Raw genomic sequence first — 25,730 nt, forward strand, 5'->3', positions numbered from 1 at the left:
GTACTAAACAAATAATGTTGGGAAGTAACGTCACTCGATGAGCTATTGCTCGCTGTCCTGAGGATCAGTGTAAATTTTTAAATTGATACCCGGGGATTTTATCTGCCTGTAAGATGAGGGTAATAGAACCATCTCATGAAATTATTGGGAAGACTCAGTTACTTAGTACATGAAAAGCACTAGGGCAGTACTTGTCATGGTAAGTGCTCAGTAATCGTGAATCTAATTCTGTATTGACTTGTTAGTGTATAGACATAAATTAAAATAAGAACACAAAGATGTCTCCCTCCTGATTTATTCTGGGATGTGCTGTAAACAGTTTTAAAATGTCCCTTTGGTAGCTTCCTGGCTTCACCAGTCTCCGTTGACACGACACATTCTCCTTCATAGAAGGTATAAGCGAAACAGCCCGAGGGGCACTAGAGATCCTTCCTACTTTAGAAAGTGCGATCGACCGCATCGCGAGACCGTGGTCTTCAGTAGAACTGGCCCATGTCTCTGGGGAGTGAGGTGTCCAAACCACTGTTCATCCAGATTTCCTGAATGATCTGCTCCCTGCGTTCAATCCTCTCTGCCAGCTCCGCCGCCTCGATGGAACTGTAGGCTGGATACGTAGTCCTACAAAACCCTGACGGTTCCCCTGGGAACTCGGAGTCAGAGGAGTCCTCCCCCTCTGCCTCCTCCTCACTTTCCTCCTCGGCCTGGTCGCTGCCCGGAACCAAGTGCTCCCTCCCCAGCTGCAGCTCCCGGAAGTCTTTGGTGCAGGACACTCGGATGACCAAGGCGCACAGGGTGAGGACCAGGCCGATGCAGACGCTGGATACGAACAGCAGGGCGGCCCTCTCGGGGTGGGCTGCGGGAAGAAGAGACTGTGTGAGCAGCTGGCATGGAGGTCTGCTAGGCAGGTGGCTAGTGAAGAACCCCAGTCCTGTGATGGGGAATGTGCTGGTGTTGGAAAATTGCTTTCACATCAATTTCCAAAATGTAAAAAGTAGTCATGGCCTGGATGCTGCGCAGACACTAGGGCAGGGAGGGAGGCAGCTGTTACCATGCAGTGTTAAGAGTTGTAGCCCAGGGCCTTTCAATTTTAAAGACAAGTTTACATAATAAATAACTTCTAGCAGATAGGCTAAAACTTCCCAAGGACACAGGAGGATGATACAGGTCTTCATGAAAGAGGACATAGACCATGTGACCCTGACCTTGTTAACCAAGTAACACATCTTGGTCATAACAAAAGCGTGTACCAGAGATAGTGGGCAGGCCCACACCTGCATCAATGGATTTGATTACAGGAAACACTGTCTCAATGGCCACGTGTGAGAGCCCTGTGAACCTCATCTTCCCCAGCACTTGCCACAGATAGACTTTACTTTTTCTAGTCCCATTTGTATAGAACTGTACCTTACTGCGGGCTTGATTTCTAGCTCCTTGGCCATAAATCATATGCAAGTCTCTCCACATGCTGATGTGTTTTCTCTTTTTAAAATACTGGTTCATGTCACTGGCCCTTTTGGTTTTTTTCTATTGAGTTTTTCCATTTAGTTCTTACATGGGAAGATCATGTGTCTGTTTCCTATATTCTTGGTAATAATTTTTTGGTGGCTCACATGCTGTGACCATCTCCTGGTGCGTGACTTGTGTTTCTAATTTCCTTAAGGTGTCTTTTGACTTAGTGAAGTGTGTGTGTGTGTGTGTGTGTGTGTGTGTGTGTGTGTTTTACTGGGGTTTTGAACCTAGGGGCATTTTACCTCCAAGCTACACCCTCAGTCATATATATTATATATATATATTTTTTTTTTTTTTTTTTTTTTTTTTTTTTTTTTTTTTTTTTTTCAGTTTTGGAGATGGAATGCAGGGGCATTTTACCTCCAATCTACATCCCCGGCCCTTTTTTTTTTTTAATTCTTTATTTTGAAACAAGGTCTCACTGATTTGCAGAGGGCCTCACTAGGTAGCTGAGTCTGTCTGCAAACCGTGATCCTCCTTGTCTCAGCCTCCCAAATGCTGGGATTAAAAACATGTGCCACCACACCCGGCTCTATTTTTTAAATTAAAAAAAATTTTTTGAAACAGGGTCTTACTAGGTTGATGAGAATCTCACTACTTGCTGAGGCTGTCCTTGAATCTGTGATCCTCCAACCTCTGCCTCCCAAGTATTGGGGATTACAGGCATGCACCACCACATCTGGCTGACCTAATGAATTTATATGAAAAAAAGGGGTGATTAATACTGCCCTGCTGCATCTGCCCTGTGGACAACTGGTCAACACCCCTCCCTTGACTTCTTCATCCAAATTTCCCATGTGAGCCGGCCATGGTGGCGCACACTTGTCATCCCAGCATTCGGGAGGCTGAGACAGGAGGGTCACGGGCTGCGGACAGCCTCAGCTACTTAGTGAGGCCCTCTGCAACTCAGTGAGACCCTGTTTCAAAATAAAGAATTAAAAAAACCAGAGCTGGGGGTGGAGCTCGGAGGTAGAATGCCCTTGGGTTCCATCTCTAGTACCGTAGAACAAACAAAAACAAAAACAAATTTCCCATGTGACCATTGTAAACTTTTCAAAAGCACACATGGAGTCTTATCACTGCCAGACCTGAAATCTATAAATGGTCTCTTTCTTCTCATGAGCTAAAGAACAAGGCCTAGCCAGGTGTGAGTGGTACATGCCTGTAATCCCAGTTCTTAGAAGGCTGAGACAGGAGGATTCAAGGTTCCAGGCCAGTTTCAGCAATTTAGCAAGACTTGTTTCAAAATAGAAAAGAAAAAGGATGAAGGTGTGGATTGGAGATAGAGTGGCCCTTGGATTCAATCCTCAGCACTACAAAACAAACAAAAACAAATCTGGAGCTGGACATGATGGTACACGCATATAATCCCAGTACTTGGGAGGCTGAGACAGGAGGATCTCAGGTTCTACGCCAGCCTAAGCAATGTAGCGAGACTCTTGGCAGTCTAGCAAGACCTTGTTTCAAAACAAAAAGTAAAAAAGGGTTGGGGATATAGCTCAGAGGTCAAATGCCCCTGGGTTCAATCCCCAGTACCACTAAGGAAAAAAAAAAAAAAAAAAAAAAAAAACCATGTCTGACCACAGTCTGTGCAGCTTCTATGACCTGGCCCTGCCACTCTTCCCAAGTTCAACTCCCGGGCTTCCCCTTCCTCTCTGCTCCCGGCACTGACCCGTCTATTCCCTACCAGATGGTTTCCCACCTTGAGTCTGTGTGTGTGTGTGTGTGTGTGTGTGTGTGTGTGTGTGTGTTACTAGGGATCGAACCCAGGGTCATTCTACCTCCAAGCTACTGCCTCAGCCCTTTTTATTTTATTGTTTGGAAACAGGGTCTTGCTAGATTACTGTCTCCTTATGTTGCTGAGGCTGCCCTCGAACCTGCGATCCTCTGGTCTTAGCCTCCCAAGTACTGGGAATATAGGCATGTGCCACCATGCCCAGCTTCACCTTGGTGTTTTTGCCATAGCCTCCCTCAGCTGGAACATTCTCTTGTCCCTTCATCGAGCCCTGCATGCTTGGGCCAGCTCTAGCCTGGGGAAGGGGATCCTGGATTGCAGAACTCGTGTCTCCCTGTCAGCCCGGAGGGGCCTCTTGGCTCAGGGACGCCTCCCTCCCACCCAGTGATCACTCTCCAGGCATGTCTGCATCCCCAGAGACCCAGCGAGGAGATCCACGGGGAGACGGGCATTTCTTGGAAAGCCCACGAGAACTAGGTTTTGCATTATCCCAGTGGACCGGAGTCACGTGAATGCAGGCTGGTGGCCAGATGTAATCTTAGGGGTGAGCTGGCCTGGCCCCTCCTGTCTTACACAGCCATATGTCTAAAGCCACCATTGGTTGGGATCCCAGGCTGAGGCCAGGATTCTCTACACCTCCCCAGGTGTACCCCAAAATACGTCATCTGTTCTTTTTGAGTGTGTGTGAGGTACTGGGAATGGAACCCAGGGGCTTTCTACCTCCAGGCTACACTCCCACACCTATTTTATATTTTATTTGGAAACAAGGTCTTACTAAGTTACTGAGGGCCTCACTAAGTAGCTGAGGCTGGCTTCGAACCTGCGCAATCCTTCTGTCTCAGCCTCCCTTTCATCTGCTTCCTAGACTCAATGTAGGCTTTGGGGTCCTTTTCTATTACATACTTTGGAAAAATAAAGGCATTCTTGTGGCTCAGTAGAATCTCCATACTGTGTTCTTGTTGGCACTGTTCTAAATTTAACCTCGGTTCACCACAGGCTACGGCGATTGACTTGGATTTTATGTGTACTGTGCTCTCGGGAGCCTCAAAATGGCGGCCAACAGCCTTTACGGCCCATTTTGACTCTTAGATTCTGGTTTAGGACCGATACCAGCTCCAGCTCAAATTCATTCATGTACAGATAAGACACCCAGGACCGTGGTTGGGTTCCACCTCCTGGGGACCTGCGGCCCTGGGAGGATCCGGGAGCCCCAGGGCCAGCGCCTCCAGGAGAAAGCACCAGGTGTCCCGGAGCCCGGCAGGATAGCACTTAGAGAGTGACTGTGACTTTCTGTCTTGGCACTGAAGATTGGAGACCATGGGAACACATCAGAGCCCACACCTAGGTGACAAGGTGACACTGATCTCTGATTGTCCTCCCTGGCAGGGGGTCCCATAACTGCTACTTTGGAATGCATGATTAAACTTCAGTTTGTCTGATGGCCTTAGCGAGCTCCTTTCATATGAAAAAAGACTCCTGCCAAGCACATGGCGAGCCCATCCCCTCTGGCTCTGCCTCACCTGCGGCCCAGTTACTCCCTGCCCCCCACAGCCCACAGTGGGTCTGCCAAGGGGCTGAAGGCACACTGGGCACTGTCCCAAAGGGGGTTGGGCAGTGACAGAAATACAGATCCTCAAAGGCAGGCCTGCAGGCACAGAGCACATGCCAATGAAGCGCTAATTGGGTTAGTTACCAATTAGGAATGGGAGGGGCCATGTTCTGGAGCCAGACTGTCTAAACGAAGAAGTCCCTCCCCCTTCAAGCACAAGCTGACCAGGGACAAAGGCGCATGCCCGAGCCTGCTAGGGAAAGGCCTTCGCAAGAGACAGGCGTACACACACACACACACACACACACACACACACACACACACCTTTTTTTTTTTTTGGTGGTACTGGGGTTCCTGGAAACCCTTCTACTTCTGGGCTACACTCCCAGACCTACTTTTTATATTTTTATTTGGAGACAGGGTCTCCTAAGCCAGCGCGGCTGGCTTCGAACCTGCGCAATCCTCCTGTCTCCACCTCCCAAGCGCGGGGATTATAAGTGTGCACCACCATGCCCGGCCACACACCCCTTTCTATACCTCTCATTTCAAAATGTTTCTATGTCAGGAAAAACCACCTCCGAGGTCACTCAAATGGCCACAGTGTCCCCTACCTCGGGACACACCCCTCGGTTTGGGTTCTTGTCTTCCGGTCCCTGCCTCTGTGTCCTCAGCTACGCTGATGTGACCCAGCCCCTTGCAGCCTGACTCAGGAAGTGTCTTCTTGGATTCACGCAATTGACAGACTATTTGGCTGGTTTGGGTAGAACCTTGCCGGGCATCCTCTCGGTTCCCAACTGCTCCTGCCGGTGGCCTGTCCTTTCAGGTGGGGCCCGGGGGCCGCGGTGCAGCTGTTGGATCACACCCCGCGATGCTGCCCCTGAGAGCTGGCTGGCCATCTCTTCCTGTGGTGTCAAGACGGGGCTCGGCATGTTTGACCCTAGCTGGTCCACAGCTGCGGGGATGGAATGGCGCTGTCACACAGCACCGCCGGCACAGGCCTGCAGACCCCTGACCCAGCACCGAGTGCCGCCTATGTCCATCCACCAGGGAGGGCCGTGGGCTAGCCTGGACGCTCTGGATCCACTAGGACCATGGTGAGCCTCTTACAGAAATTGCCACGAACATCTTGTGATAACTTTAGCTAACAGGAGACACCATGCATCTGGAGCCATCTCCTCTTGGACATTAAGCCCACTCTTGGTGATGGCTTGCTGAGATCAATGTGCCCAAACACCCCTCCATAAAACCAAGTAACAGCCCACTTGTTTTCTCTAAGTAGCAGAGTCTGGGTGATAATGAACCACACAGTATACAGCTCTTACTGTCAACTCAGGACTCACCCTCCATCATTTGACAACTCCTCGCTGGTCTCCTATTCTGTATCAGCATCATCCTAGACACGGGGATATGGCGGCAGACGAGATGACACACACCTGCCCTCAGGAGTTTAACGTCTCTGGGAGGAGAGTGAAAGCTCTCTTGGACGGAGAGGACCCCTTTTGATAAGTCAAGGTCAGGAGGCTTCCATCACCCCAAATTCTTTTGTTTTTTGGTGGTACTGGGGGGTCCTGGAAACCCTTCTACCTCCGGGTTACACTCCTAGACCTATTTTATATTTTTTATTTGGAAACAGGGTCTCTTAAGCCAGCGCAGCTGGCTTCGAACCTGAGCGATCCTCCTGTCTCCGCCTCCCAAGAGCGGGGATTACAAGCGTGCGCCACCATGCCCGGCTGTCACCCCAAATTCTGAAGGGCACACTTCTCTCCCAAAGACGGTGGAGTGGTAGCTTCCTCAGTGACAGCCTGGATAGCTGGGGAGGTTACAGGGCGTGCCGCTGTCCACGGTGCCCCAGGCAGCCGCTCAAGGCTCTGACCCTCGGCATCTTCAGGTGCCGAAGACAGGATCAGAGTCCCAGCCCTCACATTGTTGCTATGAACCGACTTTCCCCCCCCAAATTCCTGAATTTGAAGCCCTAACTCCCAGTGTGACTTGTATTTGGAGGTGAGGCTTTTATGTGAGCCCAGTGGCATTCTATCTCTGAGCAACACCCCAAGCCCTATTTATTTTTATTTAAAAACAGGGTCTTGCTAGGTTGATGAGAGTCTCATTACTTGCTGAGGCTGGCCTTGAACCTGTGATCCCAAGTACTGGGATTGTAAGTGTGAACCACCACGCCTGGCTCAGATTGGCAGTTTTAAAAGAAGATCTCTCGGCTGGGCATGGTGGTGCAGATCTGTAACCCCCATACTTGGGAGGCTGAGACAGTAGGATTGTAAGTTTGAGGCCAGCCTCAGCAATTTAGCAAGACCCTTGGCAACTTAGTGAGACCTTACTTCCAAACAAAAAATAAAAGGGCTGGAGGTGTAGCAAAACCCTGGAAACTTAGGGAGGGCCTGATTCAAAACAAAGCAAAACAAAAACAACAAATAAATAAATAAATAAATAAATAGGAATGGAAGTATAGCTTGAAGGCAAAATGCCCCTGGGTTCAATGTGCAGTACCAAGAGGAGAATCAATCTCTCTCTCTCTCTCTCTCTCTCTCTCTCTCTCTCTCTCTCTCTCTCTCTCTCTCCCTCCCTCCCTCCCTCCCTCCCTCCCTCTCTCCCTCCCTCCCTCTCTTCCTCCCTCTCCTCTCTCTTCTCTTTTCTCTTTTCTCTTTTCTCTCTCCTCTCTCTTTCTTTGCCTCAGTCCCTCACCAAGAAGAGAACCCTCACTGGAAGCCCAATCAGTTGGTGCCTTGATCATAGACTTTCGCCCTCAGAACCTGCTGGGCTCCAGTAACCTTAGTATTTGTGAGGCTGAGACAGGAGGATTGCGGTTCACAGCCAGCCTCAGCTACTCAGTGAGGCCCTCTGCAACTTAGTGAGACCCTGTTTCAAAATAAAGAATGAACAATAGGGCTGGGGGTATAGCTAGGAGGTAGAATGCCCCTGGGTTCAGCACCCAGTACCACAGTCAATCAATAAGAAAAATATGTATCTGCTGTTCAAGCCGCCCAGTCTGTGGCATCTGGTTAGGGCGGCTGCTGGAGCCAGCTATGGCGGTCAGTGAAGGGGAACCACCAGGCACCTGTTCTGAGCGCACATGGCGGCTGCAGCTCAGCAACTTCACGATGCCTTTTCTCCCAAGAGTTTGCCAGGGCTTTGAGAATACAGGGATATTTCTGACAATAGAAATCTTTATATTCCTTAACCTTGTCAGTTATCGGGAACACAGAGGCATGGGAGGGTGGTATTGAAAAAGAAAGAAACCAATAACCACACAGCACGTGACAATCCACGGGGAGGATCCCTGAGCTCAGCGGACAGAGGGCCACGGAGGAGCAAGATCGTGCTGACAGATTTTCTCTTTCTTTTCTTTTTTCTTTTCCTTCCTTCCTTCCTCCCTCCCTCTTTGTTCTCTTTCTCTCTCTTTCTCCTTTCTTTCTTTCTTTCTTTCTTTCTTTCTTTCTTTCTTTCTTTCTTTCTTTCTTTCTTGTATTGGAGATTGAACCCAGGGGCATTCTATCTCTGAGCTCTATCCCCAACCTGTTTGTTTGTTTGTTTGTTTATATGATTTGCAGTATTAAGGCTGGAACCCAGAGGCAGTCTATCTTCAAGCTACACCTCCAGCCCTATTTTTAATCTTTATTTTGAAACAGGGTCTCACTGAGTTGCAGAGGGCCTCACTAAGTAGCTGAGGCTCACCTTGAACCATGATCCTCCTGTCTCAGCCTCCCAAATGCTGGGATGACAAGTGTGGGCCATCACATCTGGCTTCCCTCAGTCCTTCTAAATTTTTATATTGAAACAGGGTCTTGCTAAGTTGCTGAGGCTGGCTTTGAACCCATGAGTTTCCTGTCTCAGACTCCCAAGTCCTGGGATTACAGGCGTGTGCCACTGTGCCCTGCTCTGAGATACTTCCCTAGGACTTTATTTCCCTCTGAGAAGGGGTAGCCCAGGGAGCTGCAGCTTAGGAGCCTTGAATAGTAGTACTGTTAGGCATTACATTAATTTATGTTTGACTGAGGGTCTCAGAGGTTTTGACCTTTGCTATGGTTTGGATGAGTGCCTTTCAAGGTCTACATCTAAAAGTTCAGTCCACAGGGTGGGGCAACTGGGAGGTGCTGTGGACCTTTAAGAGGTGGGGTCTAATGGTAGTAGGTCTTTAGGTCACTGGGGTGTGCCTTCAAACGGGACCTTGGTCTCTTCCTCTCTTTCTGCTCTGGTTTGGGATATGCCTGTTTTCTCTGACAGGTGTTCCCTCTGTGATGTGTCACCCTCACCAGAGGACCCAACCCATGGGGCTGCCTGGTCCCGGATGTGAGACCTCCTGACTTCATGAGTAGCTTGTGTCGGGTGTTCAGTTAGAGTGATGGAAGGAAATGCAGCTTTCCTGGATGGGCAAGCACTGTTAAAACTTTTCAGTTTACAATTTATCTTAAGGTAGGCTGAGAAGGCAGCAAGGAAAGATTGTTCTCTTTGGGGTGTATTCATTCGAGTCACCCCTCCATGCCACTCTGGTATGGGGCTGTATTTCTATTTTCTGTATTTCTATCTTTCTAATAAACTTCTTTAAATCTTCAAAAAAAAAAAAAAAAAAGATTGTTCTTTTCTCCCCAAAGAGGGCCCCACAACATGACCAGGCCTGGAGAAACCCTTCTGGCCTTGCTAATTTAGGAGAGCTGATTGGATTGATCCTTATGGGGAAGATTAACAAGGGAAACCATGGTAACCACTAGAAAAGAAACACTTCATTCTGCAAGTGACTGTGCCCTTTGGGGCATGACTTGTTTTGTTTGCTAAGTGATCTGGCTCATTCTTCTTTTAGTTGGGTGTTGAATTCAATAATCCCATGCCCTTTCCAAATTTTAGACCTGGGAAAAAGCATGCTTACTTTCCAAAGGAGAAATACCTGTGGAGCCCACCCCCTCGCCAGTGGGGCTTTCTGTCTTAGCGCCTTTATATCTCAGGTTCTCTGGCCTGGCCTCAGCTATACAGAATCCAGGCTTCTGTGTTTCTGGATCTTACAACACTGTACTTGCCAGTAACTGGGAGTCATTTTTCTTTAGTTATCCAAGTTGTAACTGAACGGTACATATAAGGCTTTAACAAATCCATTAGCCTTGAAGGATGCTTTGACTCATCGACCCACCTCTAATGTAAGCAAACGCCGCCAGAGAGTTGCTCACGATCACTCCGTCTTTCTGCATAATGTTTGAATCACCTGGTTTGAAGTTTACGTCTGTTTTATAAAAAAAAAGATGCAAAAGCAGTTATCGGAGCTGGTTATAGCACGCCCGCCCTGAGGTACCCATGCAGTTTCCCACCAGGATGCTGTCGGAATTTAAAGTCACAAGAGTCGAACAAATGGCCTCTGACTAAATTTTGGATGACTAAACTAGAAAGAGCCCTTGGTACGCAGTCCGTGAAAATGTCAAATGATGAAGGGGATTAGGCATTTTAGAAGGCGTTCCTTCCAACTTCAGGTGTGTCCCATCCAGTCCTCTGCATAAGAGAACAACTTTACTTTCCTTTCCCAAAGGCAGTGACATTCATCATGCCATCTGGGTTTATTTATTCATTCATTTTGCGGTACTGGAGATTGAACTCAGGGTGGAAGTTTTACCTGTTAATAAGGCTATAGTAAACCCATTAACTATACCCCCCAGCCCTATTTTATATTTTTAATTTGAAACAGAGGGCTCACTAAGTTGCAGAAGGCCTTGCTAAGTTGCTGAGGCTGGCTGCGAACCTGTGATCCTCTTGTCTCAGCTTCCAAATGACTGGGATTACAGAAGTGAGCCACCACACCTGGCTACGCCTGGTTTCAAGCACGGAGTTGCTGTCTGCTCCACGCACCCAAGATAGGACAAGCCTTGGATGGCGGAGTGAGGCGGTGTAGGTCTGCTGGAAAAATATGGAGCTGATGTGTTTTAGATGCTGGAGATACTTCCTGGATGGAGCTTAGCAAGCTGGTGATGGGGCAGTCTTGGGGGCTCAGGGAATCCCTGGCAGTGTCAGGGCAGATGCTTAAGAAAAAGATGGCACAGAACTCTCAGGCTGCTCTGCAGGGCGACCAGGCTATTTGTGGCATCATCTAGTCCCAGTAGAAAGAGAGGTGGGGATGCAGAGCCTGGCAGAAAGCAGGGAGGTGAGCTAGAAGAACATCACCAGTAATTATCCCCAAGATTTTTGTTGTTGTTCTTGTGGTACTGGACAGTGAACCCAGAGGCATTCTACCTTCGAGCTACATCCTCAGCCCAATTTTTATTTCTTCATTGGAAACAGGGTCTCACTAGGTTGATGAGAGCCTCACTACTTGCTGAGGTTGTCCTTGAACCTATGATCCTCCTGTCTCAGCCTCCCAAGTACAGGGATTACAGGTATGTGCCACCACACCCTGTCATCTCTAAGCTTTCCACAAGGGGTAAATTCTATTTTTTGGTACTTTCCTGTGTGTGTGTGTGTGTGTGTGTGTGTGTGTGTGTGTGTGTGTTATCAAGGAGTGTATATAAAAACAAAGTATATAGTGGAGGCTTCTACATCCATGAATCAATCAACCATAGGTCTAATATTCAAAATAGTAGAGACCTTCCCCAGCCCTGTACTCACTATCCCTAAATGATACAGTATAACAACTATTTACATGGCATTGTCATTTATTAGGTATTTTAAGTAACCTAGTATCTATCTATCTATCATCTATCTATCTACCTATTTATTATGGTACTGGGGATCGAGTCCAGGGGTGCTCTGTCACTGAGCTATACCCCCAGTCTTCCATATCATCTTACTTTGGGACAGGGTCTCATTTAGTTCCTGAAGCTGACCTGGAACTTGCAACCCTCCTGCCTCAGCTTCCCGAGTCACTGGGGTTACCTGTGTGCACCACCACCCCTGGCAAGATGACTTAAAGTCTATAGGAGGATGTGGGTAAGTTGTAGAGAGATGCTGCACCATTTAACATAAAGGGACTTGAGCGTCTGCTAATCTGGGTGTCTCTGGGGAGTCCTAGAACCAATCCCCACAGATCCTGAGCAATACCTCTGTTTTGCTTTTGTCATTAGGGGTAAAGACCTAATAAACATAAGAAGAGTAACACAGGACAAGACTCTTGCTACCCAAAACCAACATCTGAACGGCTCTCCCGGTTCTCTGCAGTATCCACCAGGAACCCCCGGGGTCTCGGTTGAGGGAAGAGCAGGGGGAGCAGCTGGGGGTCGAGTGGAGACGCAGGTCTGACCGGCTCTGGCCACTCACGTTCTCTGCCAGAGGACCTGTGCGGCCAGCTCACTGCATGGTCCAGGAACCCAATTTATTTCTGAGCAATCTGTTCAAAGTGATTTGTATTTTAGGAAGCAAGAGAAGAAGAGAGGGTACGTTTATTCTACTGGTGATTTAAAAAAATCAAGAAACAAAAATGTTGGCCCATTTGCAACTGTCAGTCTCTAATACTGACACTACCGCGGAACGAGCAGCGTAAACACCTCCCGTGTCCCCTTCCTTCTGCCCAGTGTGTCCTTGGCCGTGGTCACAAGCTTTCCTACAGGTACTTAAAGAGAAATGCTAGTAAGAAGCCACAAAAATTACCGTATTCACTATCCTTCTGGTTCGAAGAAGGCTTTAGATTAGTAATGGCTGGATCGATTGCTCTGAGTATGTTTTTGGGAACTAAAAAACAAAAAGAGATATTTTAAATACTGAGTATACTTTTAGAATATGTACACTTAATATATGTTTAAGGTGCAATATAGGTAGGGATTACAAAATCTTTTTTTTTTTTTTTTTTTTTTTTGCGGTACTAAGGATGAAACCCAGGGGCATTCTACCTCTGCACTAAACCCCTAGCCCTATTTTTTATTCTTTATTTTGAAGCAGAGTCTCACTGAGTTGCAAAGTCTAAGTAGCTGAAGCTGTTTGTGAACTGTGATCCTCCTGTCTTAGCCTCCCAAATGCTAGGATTACAGTCATGCGCCACCATGCCTGGCTACAAGACCATTTTCAAATCAGTTTAAGAGTCACTCACTACCTGTCATACACACACACACACACACACACACACACACACACACACACGCCACACCAAGGGTAGCTATGTGCTAGCCAAATATCCCAGAAAGACAATGGAATTTAATAATAAAAAGAATTAAATATTGATGACATGCTATACAGATGAACCTCAAAAATATTATGCTCAATGGAAAAAGCCATTCACAAAAGGCTCTATATTTTATTTTATTTATGTAAAATATCCAGAAAAGGTAAATCTAGAGACAGAGAGTAGATTATGTGGTTCCCTGGGACCAGGGGTAAGAATGAGGGAGTGACTGCTAATGGACACAGGAAACTTTTGGGGTTGGGGAAATGTTTTAAAATTGGAGGGTAGTGATGGATGAAAAACCTTATACCAAAACCCAAAAAAACCCTGAGTTGTATTCCCTTACAATGGATGAGTATAAACATATATAAAGAATGCCTCCTCAATTTAGCATTTGACTCCGGAGCATGGGCTTCCCAGAGACACAAAGAAGCAAAATGTCCAGGACTAATTCAACCCCCCCATGCCCTCCCCAGCTCCCACTCTGCTTTGACCCCGAGCTCTCTGCCTCCTGAGCCACCATAAGCCTGGAGACAACTCTAGAACTCTACACAAAAGAGATTCGCTACACATGGTCAGAAAGGATGCTGGATGCTGAGGGCGAGGCAGACTGCCAGATTCCTCTGAAGGGTGGTTAAGGATTCTGCTAAAATGGCCCTAAGAATAAACCATCAGATGTCAGAGACCCTGGGCAGAGTGGCCGGCAGATGTCAGCGGCAGCTAAAACAGAGGCCAGGAAGGAGTCTGAAGGCCAAGCACGACCCCCTGCAGCCTGGGAGGAGGGGTTTGGGGGGAACCACAGAGTCCCACAGCTGAAAACTGCTTATTTTGATTTGTCCTTTAGCCCAGCTGATAGCCGGGAGAAGCGGTCACAGGAAATGGAAGCGAAGCCAACACAAACTGTGTGCGCTGGGCCGTACTCGCTCTTCTTAAGAGAACTAACTGCTCAGCACCTTCAGCAGCAAGAAAGCGGAGCTTCCTTTCTCAGAGCGCTCAGTGCCCTTGGTGATGTCCTGGATCCACAAGCAGAGAACACTTCTTCCTTTCTTGTTTCCTGGATTTCCTTCTTTTTTTTTTTTTTTTGGTACTGGGGTGGGGGTTTGAACCCAGGGGCATCCTACCTTCTAACCCCCAGCCCTATTTTAATTTTTATTTTGAAACAGGGTCTCCCTAAGTTGCTAAGGGTTGCTGAGGTTGGTCTTGAACCTGTGATCATCCCTGTCTGAGCCTCCCAAGTAATGGGATTACAGGTGGGCGCCACCACATCCGGCTAAGAACATTTCTAAATTGTGACGTTCCCAGGTACAGGAGGCGCTGGCACGTCTGTGCCATCAACAGTGAGGAGCTCTCTGGGAGGCACAGAGAGAAGACGTGTGACCTTGGCTGAGCACAGGCACTCGGATCCCGGGATGACGGATGGATGTACCAGGTTGCTGAGCCGGGCTGCCGCAAAACGCTCCCTAACTAAATAACCTCCCTCACTCTGGGTTGCAAGGATGACGTCTCTGATTCCCTGGCATCATTAAGTCCAGGACATGTCATCAGGAATGACACTTATTTCTCAACATCTGCCTCTTGGCTCATTCTCAAAATCTGGCCCATGGAGGCCCTTGACTCGGTAAGTGCCAGAGACTTTACAGTCAAGAAAGACGTGGAAGCCGAGCATGGTGGTGCACACTTGTAATCCCAGCATTTGGGAGGCTGAGACCAGAGGATCACGGTTCGCGGACATCCGCCGCTACTTAGTGAGGCCCTTTGCAACTCAGTGAGACCTGGTTTCAAAATAAAGAATAAAAAATAGGGCAGGGGGTGTAGCTTGAAGGTCAAATGCCCCTGGGTTCCATCCCTAGACCCGCAAAAAAAAAAAAAAAAAAAAAAAAGATGTGGAAATTCACAGAGGAGTTTAGGAAAGGAGGGAATTATAGGATGAGCTCTGAAGAATAACCAGGTTAGTGAGACTATCTTCAACCTAGTGAGAACTTGCTTCAAAATAAAAATTTAAAAATAGGGCTGGGGGTTAGAAGGTAGGATGCCTCTGGGTTCAATATCCAGCACAAGAGAAAGAGATTAAATTATATGTGTATGGCTGGACATGGTGGTGCACACACCTGTAATCCCCATATTTGGGAGGCTGAGACAGGAGAATGGCAAGTTCAAGGCCAGCCTCAGCAACTTAGAGAGACCTTGTTTCAAAATAAGATACTAAAAAGGGTTGAGGGTGTATTTCTGAGATAGAATGCCCCTGATTTAATTCCCAGCAAAACACACACACACACACACACACACACACACACACTAATAATAATAATAATAATAATAATAATAATAATAAGAAGAAGAAGAAGAAGAAGAAAGAAGAAAAGAAAAGAAAAAGTTAATAAATTAGCTGTGTATGATATAGTTCATGGCAGGGAAACCTGATCATTTATTCTATGACAATGATTTGTCAATGATTTTGGAAGAATCTTTTAGGGCATTTAAAAATGAGAGGTGTCCACACATCTATTAGATTGTTCAAACTGGTTCAGAACAGGGATGGGGACTGGGCTATGACTTATTATCATCACTTGAATGTACTCCTCTCCATTTTAACTACATTCATGAGAACACTGGCAAATCACTCTTCCTGGAGCTAATATATGCTGGACCCTGTTCTGGGAATTTTAACCTATGCACCTTGCATAATTCTCCAGTAGTCTGGCAACTCTATCGTTCCCTTTCCTGCAGAGGGGGAAATTGAGGCTAAAAGCTGCAGCATTCCCCTGCAGAGCTCCGCCTCCTGGTGTGGCCTGCAAGATGCCCTCACCCTCTCCACAGTGCAGACTGTCCCTGGCACATCAGCCTTTGGAAATTAGATAAAAGGTGATTTTAAAGAGTTATAAAGATGGCAAGGTGACTCCCCACTCAGGCAGTCCCTCTTGAATCTGCACACCTGAAATCAGAGATGATTTTAATTGACTTGAATGCCTTCCTAAATATGGGCACAGCCCTCACCTTGTTTGTTTGGTTTATTTGCTAAAGAAACCTTCTGTGTCAAGCCTAGGTCAGAACAGACTTTAAGAAACTTCCATTGGCTGGGGGTGGTGGCACAGGCCTGTAATCCTAGCACTTGGGAGGCTGAGACAGGAAGATTTGCAGGCTTGAGGCCAGTTTCAGCAAGTAGTGAGATTATCTTCAGTCTAGCGAGACCTTGCTTTAAAATAAAAAGTTTTAAAATAGGGATGGGGCCGGGCGTGGTGGTTAACGCTTGTAATCCCCGCACTTGGGAGGCAGAGATAGGAGGATCGCTCAGGTTTGAAACCAGCCTCGCTGGCTTAAGAGACCCTGTTTCCAAAAATAAAAAGTATAAAATAGGTCTGGGAGTGTAGCCCAGAGGTAGAAGGGCTTCCAGGTATCCCAGTACCACCAATAAATAAATAAATAAATAAATAAATAAATAAATAAATAAATAAAATAGGGATGGGGGTGTAGCTTGAAGGTAGAATGCCTCTCGGTTCAATCTCCAGCATAAAAGAAGAAAGAAACAAAGAAGCCAAGAAAGAAAGAAAGAAAGAGAAAGCCTCCATAGATTAGAATTAGAGTCTCATAATTCTTCACACCAAAGACAAAAATGATTTTGACATAACCATAGTTTAACTGGTACCCACAGGGAATGAGCCCCCCGTCCCTGGCCAAATCCTGTCCTCCTCATCCTCTGGGAGAAGTGTGGCATCCTGGGAAGTTGTCAGGGTGGGGATGCTGACAGTGACCCCGGAGGACTGAAGATGAGAAAGGACCAGGGGACAGTGTGCATGGGGAGGGCCCTCCTGCAGAGGAGGGGAGAGTGGGATGAGGTCCGCAGGTCTGCCTGCCCCTATTAGGACGAGAGCCTAAAACACAGCGTTTCCATGAAGTTCAGCTAATGATAAAAATACAGAGAATGGGGACTACACTTTGCATCTTGTTAAAGAGGAGACCATAAAGGGCGAGTCTCCAAATTTAATCAAAGGCACGTGCTCTGAGCTCTGAGTGCCTGACAGCAGCCAGACATGCTGCCTATAATTAGAAATACGGAAGGCCCCACAGCCCAGCCACTCCCCGGAGGTTATACAGTGATACTGGGATCAGCCACCCAGCTGAAACACGAAATCTAGCACAGGAGAAGCTAATGCAGAGCTTGATGAAATGATGCTCTATCAAACAGGGAGGCGTGTCCTTTTAAAAATGCAAACTGACTGTATTTCGTGAGAAAACCTTCAATGGCTCCCCAGCACACCCTGAAGTATAAGCCAAGCCTCAGCTGCCCATCCCCAGAGCCCCCCATGCCATCTGGGCTGGATCTCAGCGCTGGCCTCTGCCCACACGCCTTCTGCCGGGCCTCCCCTCCCCCTACTTTCCCTTCGCCGACTCACACAGGCGCTGTCTCATTTGCTCCAGTGCCACGACCCCTGGGAAGCCCTTCTACACCCCAGTCTCCCTGAGCCCACTCTGGTGCCATAATGTGGAATTCCCCGTACTCTATCTTCTGGTGGCTAGAGGAGAGGGCCCGTGTCACTCTCCACTATCTCCTGTTTCTCTTGCCCCCACCTCTGCCTGGCAAGTAGCTCACTCAATAAACACGTGTAGCATGATTTAAGATGAGACCGAAGACCGAAACAACACTGCCCTGTCCCCTAGTGTCCCAAGAACAGCAGCCAGGGCGACGGTTCAGGCCTGGTGCAGGCCAGCAATCTCTGACGCATCACTGCTCGCTCTGGGTTTCCCTCTAGAATATTCTAGTGGGCTCGACAACAAGGGCCAGCAGTGGTTTAGATTTGCAATATCCCCCAGACAAGGCAGCCATGTTGGAGGCAGGGCTTGGTTGCCAAGGAGGGGCCCCTGGGAGTGTGGTCCTCGCTCCTAGCCCCTTGGTTGCATTCTGTTTCCAGCCTCCAGGATGACAGAGTTCCCCGACCCGTGCTATCTGGTTCCTGACACCATGCACTAAACTCTACAGACTTCCCCTGGCCTAACGTGGACTGAAACCTTGGCAACCTCCAGGTCTGTCAGCAAATACATTTTCCCTCTGCCAAGTTGTGGTTGTCAGGTCATCAGCAGTGAGAATGCTGACTGAAACAATATCAAAGACTGATACCTTTCTCTCAGTGCTACCACACCCCAGTCCTTCCAGGGCAGAGTCTCTTTGGCATCTGCTTCTATCTTCCAAGCAGTTCTCCAATCCATCCAGTTATTCCTGTGCTTAAAAGTGCTGCCCTCACCCAAGCCACCCTTGCTTGTTGCTTTCTACCCACTCTCCCTGCTCCAGTCCACTGTCTACCCTGCCCCAGAGAGGTCTTTCCCCTCCCTCGCAGAGACGCAGAGCACAGAAGATTTTGCACATTTTCTCTTATGCTTTGGCTTAGAGGTGAAACTATTGGTGACATCTAGACATATATCCATTTCTAAAAACAAAGAGGTGGAAAACATAGGCTTCCGTGCACCCCGTATCTGTCCCCGTGCAAAGCCTTTCACAACACCCGCCTCCCAGAGCCCTATGGGATCCGGCCTGCTCCTCTCCAGGGCCTGCGACACCATCTTCCTCCTCACCAGTTTCTCCCCTCCTCCTGTGTGGGGAGCCATTAAGGCTTTCCCCTAAAAGAATATTTCTGACTCAGCTGACTGTCCTTTGCCCAGAGTCAACAAGGTTTGGGGTCATGAAAGTTCAGAGTAAAAGGTCTGAGAGAAGATCAGGTGGTGATGGCACGAGGGTGCTGATTAACCTATCTATAACGTATGTGCTTTGGATTGGTCTCTATTGTATTCTGGTGGTGGTAGCACAAGGATGTTGATTGACCTGTAACTGTATAAATACCTCTGGAAAAACAAACCCAGTGTCAGCAATAGAGAATACTGACCCAGGAGTAGTCGTCGACCAGTAGAAAATATTGACCCAAGAACAAGGGTCAGCCAGTAGAGATAGTGGGCTGGCGCCCCCTCCACATTAGAATAAATTAAATATCCTGAGAATCAAATTCTTAGAGTTGAATTCTTCATCCTCACGCCTCTCTTCAGAACCCGTACTTTTGCCGGCTGGCTCCGGCACTCCTGCTGGGCGTCTCGGTGTCTCTGCTGCAGACCCCATCCTGGCCCTGCTCGCTTAGGCCTGCTCACCTACCCAGAGCGCAGCTGGAAGCTCGCCCTAGAGGAAGGTTCTGTTTTGGAAGATTTCTCACAGCAACAAGCTAAATTAGGGTCTTCAGCTCTTCTCCTTTCTCACTGCACCTGGCCCTTTCCACCGATAGCATGCCTCACAGTGAGGAATGGCAAGTTTGTCTGGTAACTGGTCTACCTCTCCCCTGACCATCAGTCTCATGAGGACAGGGACAAGGCTGCTTTGTTGACTTGGAAATCTTTGCACCTGGCACAGGTTTTTGCCCTATAGAAGGTACACACGATGTCCTGAAGGAAAGAAACAAAGCTTGAACTGGAGCGTGTGAAGCCCGGATCCTGGAAGCTCATCTTGGCATTCAGTGAGGAGAACCACGGCCCTAGTTAGTGACTCTGCTTGCCTCGGCCTTGAAAGCACTCCAGAAACCTCACTTATCAGCAGGCTACAGTCCCGCTTCTCCTCCAACCTTCAGCTGCAGAGGCCTGAAGTACTGGGACTTCAGAGCGATCTATCTTAGCCTGTAGGAAACCTCAGCCAGAAAGGGTTGAGAGCCACCCAGAGCTGTGTAGACACAGTAATAAGAATAAAGACTGAGCAGTGAAACCAGCCTTCCTGGAATGTAAGTGTGGATGTGATTAGTTTGAGAATACATCTATGTAGTCATGTCACTGCACCCACTACAGCACTGATGATAGAGAGCAGAATTTTTAGTTCAGAATATAAAAATCAGGGGGAAGCAGGTGTGGCGGCACATGTTTTTAATCCCAGCATTCGGGAGGCTGAGACAAGAGGATCGCAGTTCGTGGACAGCCTCAGCTACTTAGGGAGGCCCTTTGCAACTCAGTGAGACCCTGTTTCAAAATAAAGAATACAAAATAGGGCTGGGAGTATAGCTTGGAGGTAGAATGCCCCTGGCTTCCGTCCCCAGTATCACAAAAATACTACTACTACTACTACTAATAATAATAATAAAATGAAACATAAGAAATAGGGCTGCGGCGTAGCTTGGAGATAGAATGCCCCTGGGTTCAATTCTCAGTACGGCAAACAAAAACAAAAACAAATGAACAAAAAAAATCTGGGGGATACAATGAAATATTATTAAGCCATAAAAAGAGCAAGCATCAATGCATGCAACAACATACATGAACTTTGAGACATATATGCTAACAAGCCAGACACAAGGACTACATCTGGTACGATCCCACTTATATGAAATGGGTAGAAGCGGCAAATCCATAAAGATCGAAAGCAGACTGGTGGTTGCCTGGGGGTGATGGGGGGGATGGAGGGTGACGGCTAAAGGATATGGCATTTCTTTTGGGGGTGATGAGAATATTCTTTGATTGTGGTGATGGCTGCAAAATTTTATGAATATTCTAAAAACAGCTCCGTATGTTTTCATGACCGAACTGTACAGCGTGGGAATTATGCCTCAATAAAACTGGATCAACAAAAGGCTGGAGATATTTGTCAGGAGACAACAGTATCAAGTTCTTCGGTTACAGAACTCTTCGCTTTTGTGCTCATTTCAAAACCCAGTCAACATATTAAGATTGCGAACTGGAAGTCTATAGCGCCTTCAGAAAATAATTAAGTGCTGATTTGCTTTTAAGCAGCTTTAGGGAACTGGAATTGAAACAAAGCCGGCATTTCATTTTATTGTTTAAAAACACTAAAAATAAAAACCCCAAAGTCATGCTGTCATGTAACAGTTTTTAATTGTTTCAGGGCAAGCATTTGATCCGTTGACTCAATGCTGCAGGTAGTAGATAAAATAGTTGTTGGCAGCAGAGAGAGTTAGTCATTGAGGACCTAAAAGCAGCCCTGGAAGATTAAACGAGGACAAACAATACCTCGGTGAACCCGCATGACACACCAAAAAATTTTAGAGCTTCATAAAAACCAGATTGAAATCACTGCTCTGGTGACACCCACATTACCCCTATTTGCCGGCTCTTTCTCTAACCCCCTCATCTCCTACCAATTTGATTGCTGGATGGGCTCTTCAAAACAGATTTTGACCAAAGAAAATTGTATTGCTTATCAGATGCCAACTTCATAAACAAGTGTAAAGGATAGAGCCCGGTGGTTGGGGGGGGAAATCATAAAAAAAAAAAAAAAGGATAGAGCCCGGGGCGGTGGCGCACACCTATAATCCCAGTACTTGGAAAGCTGAGACAGGAGGATCGCAGGTTTGTAGCCAGCCTCAATGACTTAGCGATCTAGAGGCCCTGTTTCAAAATAAAAAATAAAATAGGGCTGGAAGTGGAGCTCAGAGGTGGAGTGTTCCTGGGTTCCATATTCCGTACCAATAAATAAATATATGAATAAATGAATAAATAAATAAGCAGTAGGGCCTGGCGTGATGATGCACGCTTGTCATCCCAGCATTTGGGAGGCTGAGGCAGGAGGATCGCCATTCGCGGACAGCCTCAGCTGCTTATGCCCTTTGCAACTCAGTGAGACCCTGTTTCAAAATAAAGAATAAACAATAGGGCCGGGGCTGTAGCTCAGAGGTAGAACGCCTCTGGGTTCAATGCCCAGTAGTGCCAAAAAAAAAGAATAAAAATAAACAAATAATAGGGCTCTGGAATTTTTTTTTTTTTTTTTTTTTGGTGGTACTGGGGTTCCTGGAAGCCCTTCTACCTCCGGGCTACACTTCCAGACCTATTTTTACATTTTCATTTTTGGAAACAGGGTCTCCTAAGCCAGCGCGCCGGGCTGGCTTCAAACCTGCGCGATCCTCCTGTACAAGCGTGCGCCACCACGCCCGGCTAGGGCTCTGGAATTTGGGGACCACTGAGCAGTTTCAGGAATGGAGTTTGCTCCATCCACGCAAACTCCACTTATTGGCACCATCACCACCTCCCCGAGAGGCAGCGTCTTCAGGGGGCTCGCGAGGGTTTATTCTTACCACACGCATAGGTCACAGTGAGGTATTTTTTCACTCCCGGCAGACAGGGGCTTCCGAAATGGTAATTGTTGACAACGATTCTACATCTCTGCTTCCCGTAGCACCTTCGGGATAATACTTGTAAAGCTGAGTAGGACAGGCAGTCTGAAAAAGAAACAGCCATGACTGTAGGTTCATCCTGCACTTGAAGGGCCTGGGGCCCCACGGAGGAAGGTGGAAACCCAAGGATTCAGCACGGCAGAGGCAGGCTGCTGCATCTCCCCCGAAAGGGCCGTGGATTCCAGAAGGCAGAGGGGAAGCTCCCGGAGAGGGCTGCTGGGTGGAGCCGGCCTCTGGTGGAGGGCTGGGATGCTAAAGGTTCATGCTAAAGGTTTGCTCCTGGCTCTGTCCCTCACCAGATGAGCGCCCTGGAGGACAGAGAGAGCGCACACGTCACTACTGCTAATCCACTGCCCGCCCGGCACTGGTGAAACTCACGGACACTCTGTTATATCTTTAAATATTTTCCTTTTTAATTTTTTAATTAATTTTTTTTTAATTTTGCGGGTCTGGGGATGGAACCCAGAGGCATTCGACCTCTGAGCTAAACCCCCTGCCCTATTTTTTATTCTTTATTTGAAACAGGGTCTCACTGAGTTGCAGAGGGCCTCACTAAGTAGCTGAGGCTGTCTGAGAACTGCGATCCTTCTGTCTCAGCCTCCCGAATGCTGGGATTACAGTCGTGTGCCACCACACCCGGCTTTTTTTTTTTTTTTTTTTTTTTGGTACTAAGAACTGAACCCATGGGCATTCTTCTTCTGAGCTACACTCTTAGCCCTATTTTGATTTTTATTTGAAAACCCGGTCTTGCTAGGTTGCAGGGTGGCCTCAAACCCGCAATCCTCCTGTCTCTACCTCCTCAGTACTGGCATTATAGATGTGTGTGTCAACATACCTGATTCCTTAAAAAACTACTTTTAATGGACATATTGTAAGAGGACCTAGTATGGGGGTACAGTGTAATTTTAACATGTGCATACAATATGTAACGGTCAGACTGGGGTAATTAGCATATCAAACATTTCAAACATTTATCATATCTTTGTGTTAGGAATATTATAAACTCCTTTCAGTTATTTTGTGTGTGTGCACACACACGCGGGTACGTGTGTGGTACCTGGTACTCAGGGTTGTTCTACCACTGAGCTATACCCCTAACTATTTATTTATTTATTTATTTATTTATTCATTTATTTGAAGTGCTGGGGATGGAACCCAGGGGTATCCTACCTCCAAGCTACACCCCCAGCCCTGAATTTTATTCTTTACTTTTAAACAGAGTCTCGCCACAGAGTTGCAAAGGACCTCACTAAGTAGCTGAGACTGGCCGCGAACAGCGATCCTCCTGTCTCAGCCTCCCAACTGCTGGGGTTACAAGCATGTGCCACCACACCCGGCTCTAACTCTATTCGTTTATTTATTTGTTTTGAAATGAGATCTCACTAAGTCACCCAGGCTATCCTTGACTCTCGATCCTCCTGCCTCAGCCTCCCGAGTACTGGGATCGTAGGCATGTGCCACCATGCCCGGCAGTTATTTTGAAATCTACAGCAAATTATCATTAACTAAGGTCAGCCTACTCTGCTGTCAGATGCTAGATCTTCTTCCCCCTGGCTGACCTATATTTTTGTACTGATCATCCACCTCTGTCTACACCTCTTCCCCACCTACTCTACCCTTCCTCGCCCCTGGTAACCACTATTTTATTCTCTTCTTTGGTGAGATCAACTTGTTTATCTTCTGCATATGACTGAGAACAGGTGGTATTTGTCTGCCTATGCCGGGCTGACAGCACTCAACCTTAGGGAATAGAGTCTTCTCTGTGTTTCTGCGAGGTTTGTCCAAGGCCACCGCTTAAAAGTGAATGTCTGCTGTTCCCACCCGTGCTCCCCGAGCTTGGAGGAGCAATCTGCCATGGTTAAGGCCCCAGGAGGCCGCCTGCCTGGTCACCTGCAGCAGAAGACACCGGTGACTGAGTGTGCGACCCTGGGCAAGCCAGGGCCCTTGCGAAAGCTCAGTTTCTCCACATGGACAATGAAGCCTGTAGGAGCAGATACAGAGCAGATCCATGGCTTGAGATGACTATAAATGAAACCCTTCATGTGGAACCTCGAGCACTAGCACCCAGGGTATCTGGGTCACCATCATCATCAGGACAGCTTATGTTAGATGGTCATGCGCTGTGGATTCTATGTGTCCCCCAAAGGCCCATGTGTTAAAGGTTAGTCACCAGGTGAGCACCTTTGCTCTCCTACATGCCCCACCACGATGTACTGCCTCCCCACAGACCCAGAGCAAGGGGCCAACCGGTCATGGCCTGAAGCCTCTGAAAATGTGAGCCAATATGAATCTTCTGTCTTTATAAGTTGGTTTTCTCAAGTATTTTGTTATAGTAACGCAGGAGAGCAGAACGTTTGGAAAAGGCCTAGAGGAATTTAACACTTATAGTCTCAATTATATGCCTTCTTTGGTCCTGTGAAGTGAAAACAAGCATATATATGGTACTATGTGATCACAACTAAATATTAAGGCCCCAAACCCAGGTAAAGAAAATATATTAGGGGAATCATAAAGATGGTATTAGAGGATTTTTTTTTTTTTTTTTTGGTACTGGGGATAAAACCCAGGGGCATTCTACCTCCGAGCTACACCCCCAGCCCTATTTTTGAGTCTTGATTTTGAAACAGGGTCTCACTGAGTTGCAAAGAGCCTTACTAAGTAGCTGAGGCTGTCCAAAAACCTCAATCCTCCTGTCTCAGCCTCCCAAATGCTGGAATTACAAGCGTGCACCACTACGCCCGGCTAGAGGATATTTTTGGTTAGTGGGAATGAAGCAGGATTCTACTCCCACCCCCACCCTCAGTTGATTTTTAAGGTACCTCCCAAGATTTTGTGAGTTAACATTACTTAAGTCAGAGTATGAAATAAACTTTCTTAATAAGTAAAATAAAAGTCCTGTCTGTAGAAAAGAATTTTTTTGAGTAATGAGAGTCTCGGAGGCAGCTTTTTCAGTAATGTAAAATTTTCTGTAAATATTATATTAAACTGTTCTTTTGTATAATGTAGCTTGTCCCAGAAGCCATGACAAGTTTATCCAGAAGTAAGGAACATCCTTTCAGTGTTCTCCCAGTTTATTTTTTTATTGCTTTGTGGACACACTGGGTTGACTGAGGATATTTTTGTTGTTTTTAGGAGCCTCGTTAGTATTTGGGGTCCTTGGCTGGGCACTTTTACCAGTTGGGAAAAACAAAAGGTTCTGTTTCTCCTTGAATAAACCACAATTCTCAAGTGTAAGTCAGCCTAAAGATAGCCTCTTCTCCAATAACCTCCTTCCCTAACTAGAAAAACGTTTGATGCTCAAGAGACTGTGGAATGGGATGCAGAATTTTTGTACACGCTGCCCGTGAGGGGAAGAAGCAGCAGTGTGAATTACGACTATTATCTTAGACGTCTGATGTTTTAAAACGTAATTCTTGTTGGTTTTCTGTTACAAAATAAATACATGTTTATGTTCAAAGACATGACTGTCGGCCAAAACTGAGCAGGAAAAAAATTCCCCAGTAAATCCCACAATCAAGAAAAAGATTAAGAGAAAGAAAAGAGGCCGACCTTTCAAAAACATCCCTCACTTTTTTTTTTTTTTTTTAGCATGCTACATCCCTATTATCACATTTCTTTGTCAGCCTTTGGTATACTCTGCCCTTGGGGCAGATTGCTCATCTTTTTTCTCTTTCATGGTAAAGAGCTAGCTGTATAAGTGGACTGAGAGTTTTT

The 25,730-nt window shown here is 47.0% G+C and overlaps 1 protein-coding gene across 5 annotated transcripts in view; it reads right to left on the minus strand.

Moving 5' to 3' along the window:
* Positions 1 to 476: 476 nt before the first annotated feature.
* EVA1C (eva-1 homolog C) overlaps positions 477 to 25,730 on the minus strand; it is a gene marked incomplete at both ends in the record, with an annotated part of 81,280 nt that continues 56,026 nt past the window's right edge. For 3 of the 5 annotated variants that reach the window (XM_080696926.1, XM_080696923.1, XM_080696922.1), the window contains 4 exons: positions 477 to 853; positions 9,928 to 10,017; positions 12,366 to 12,446; positions 21,918 to 22,061. In XM_080696926.1, the coding sequence (XP_080553052.1) occupies positions 477 to 853; positions 9,928 to 10,017; positions 12,366 to 12,446; positions 21,918 to 22,061 (692 nt within the window). The remainder of the gene's footprint in view (positions 854 to 9,927; positions 10,018 to 12,365; positions 12,447 to 21,917; positions 22,062 to 25,730) is intronic. The other 2 variants (XM_080696924.1, XM_080696925.1) reach the window with 2 other exon arrangements.

The sequence above is a fragment of the Muscardinus avellanarius genome (assembly GCF_963383645.1).
Source record: "Muscardinus avellanarius genome assembly, chromosome: 5".
In the NCBI taxonomy this organism is placed as follows: Eukaryota; Metazoa; Chordata; class Mammalia; order Rodentia; family Gliridae; genus Muscardinus; species Muscardinus avellanarius.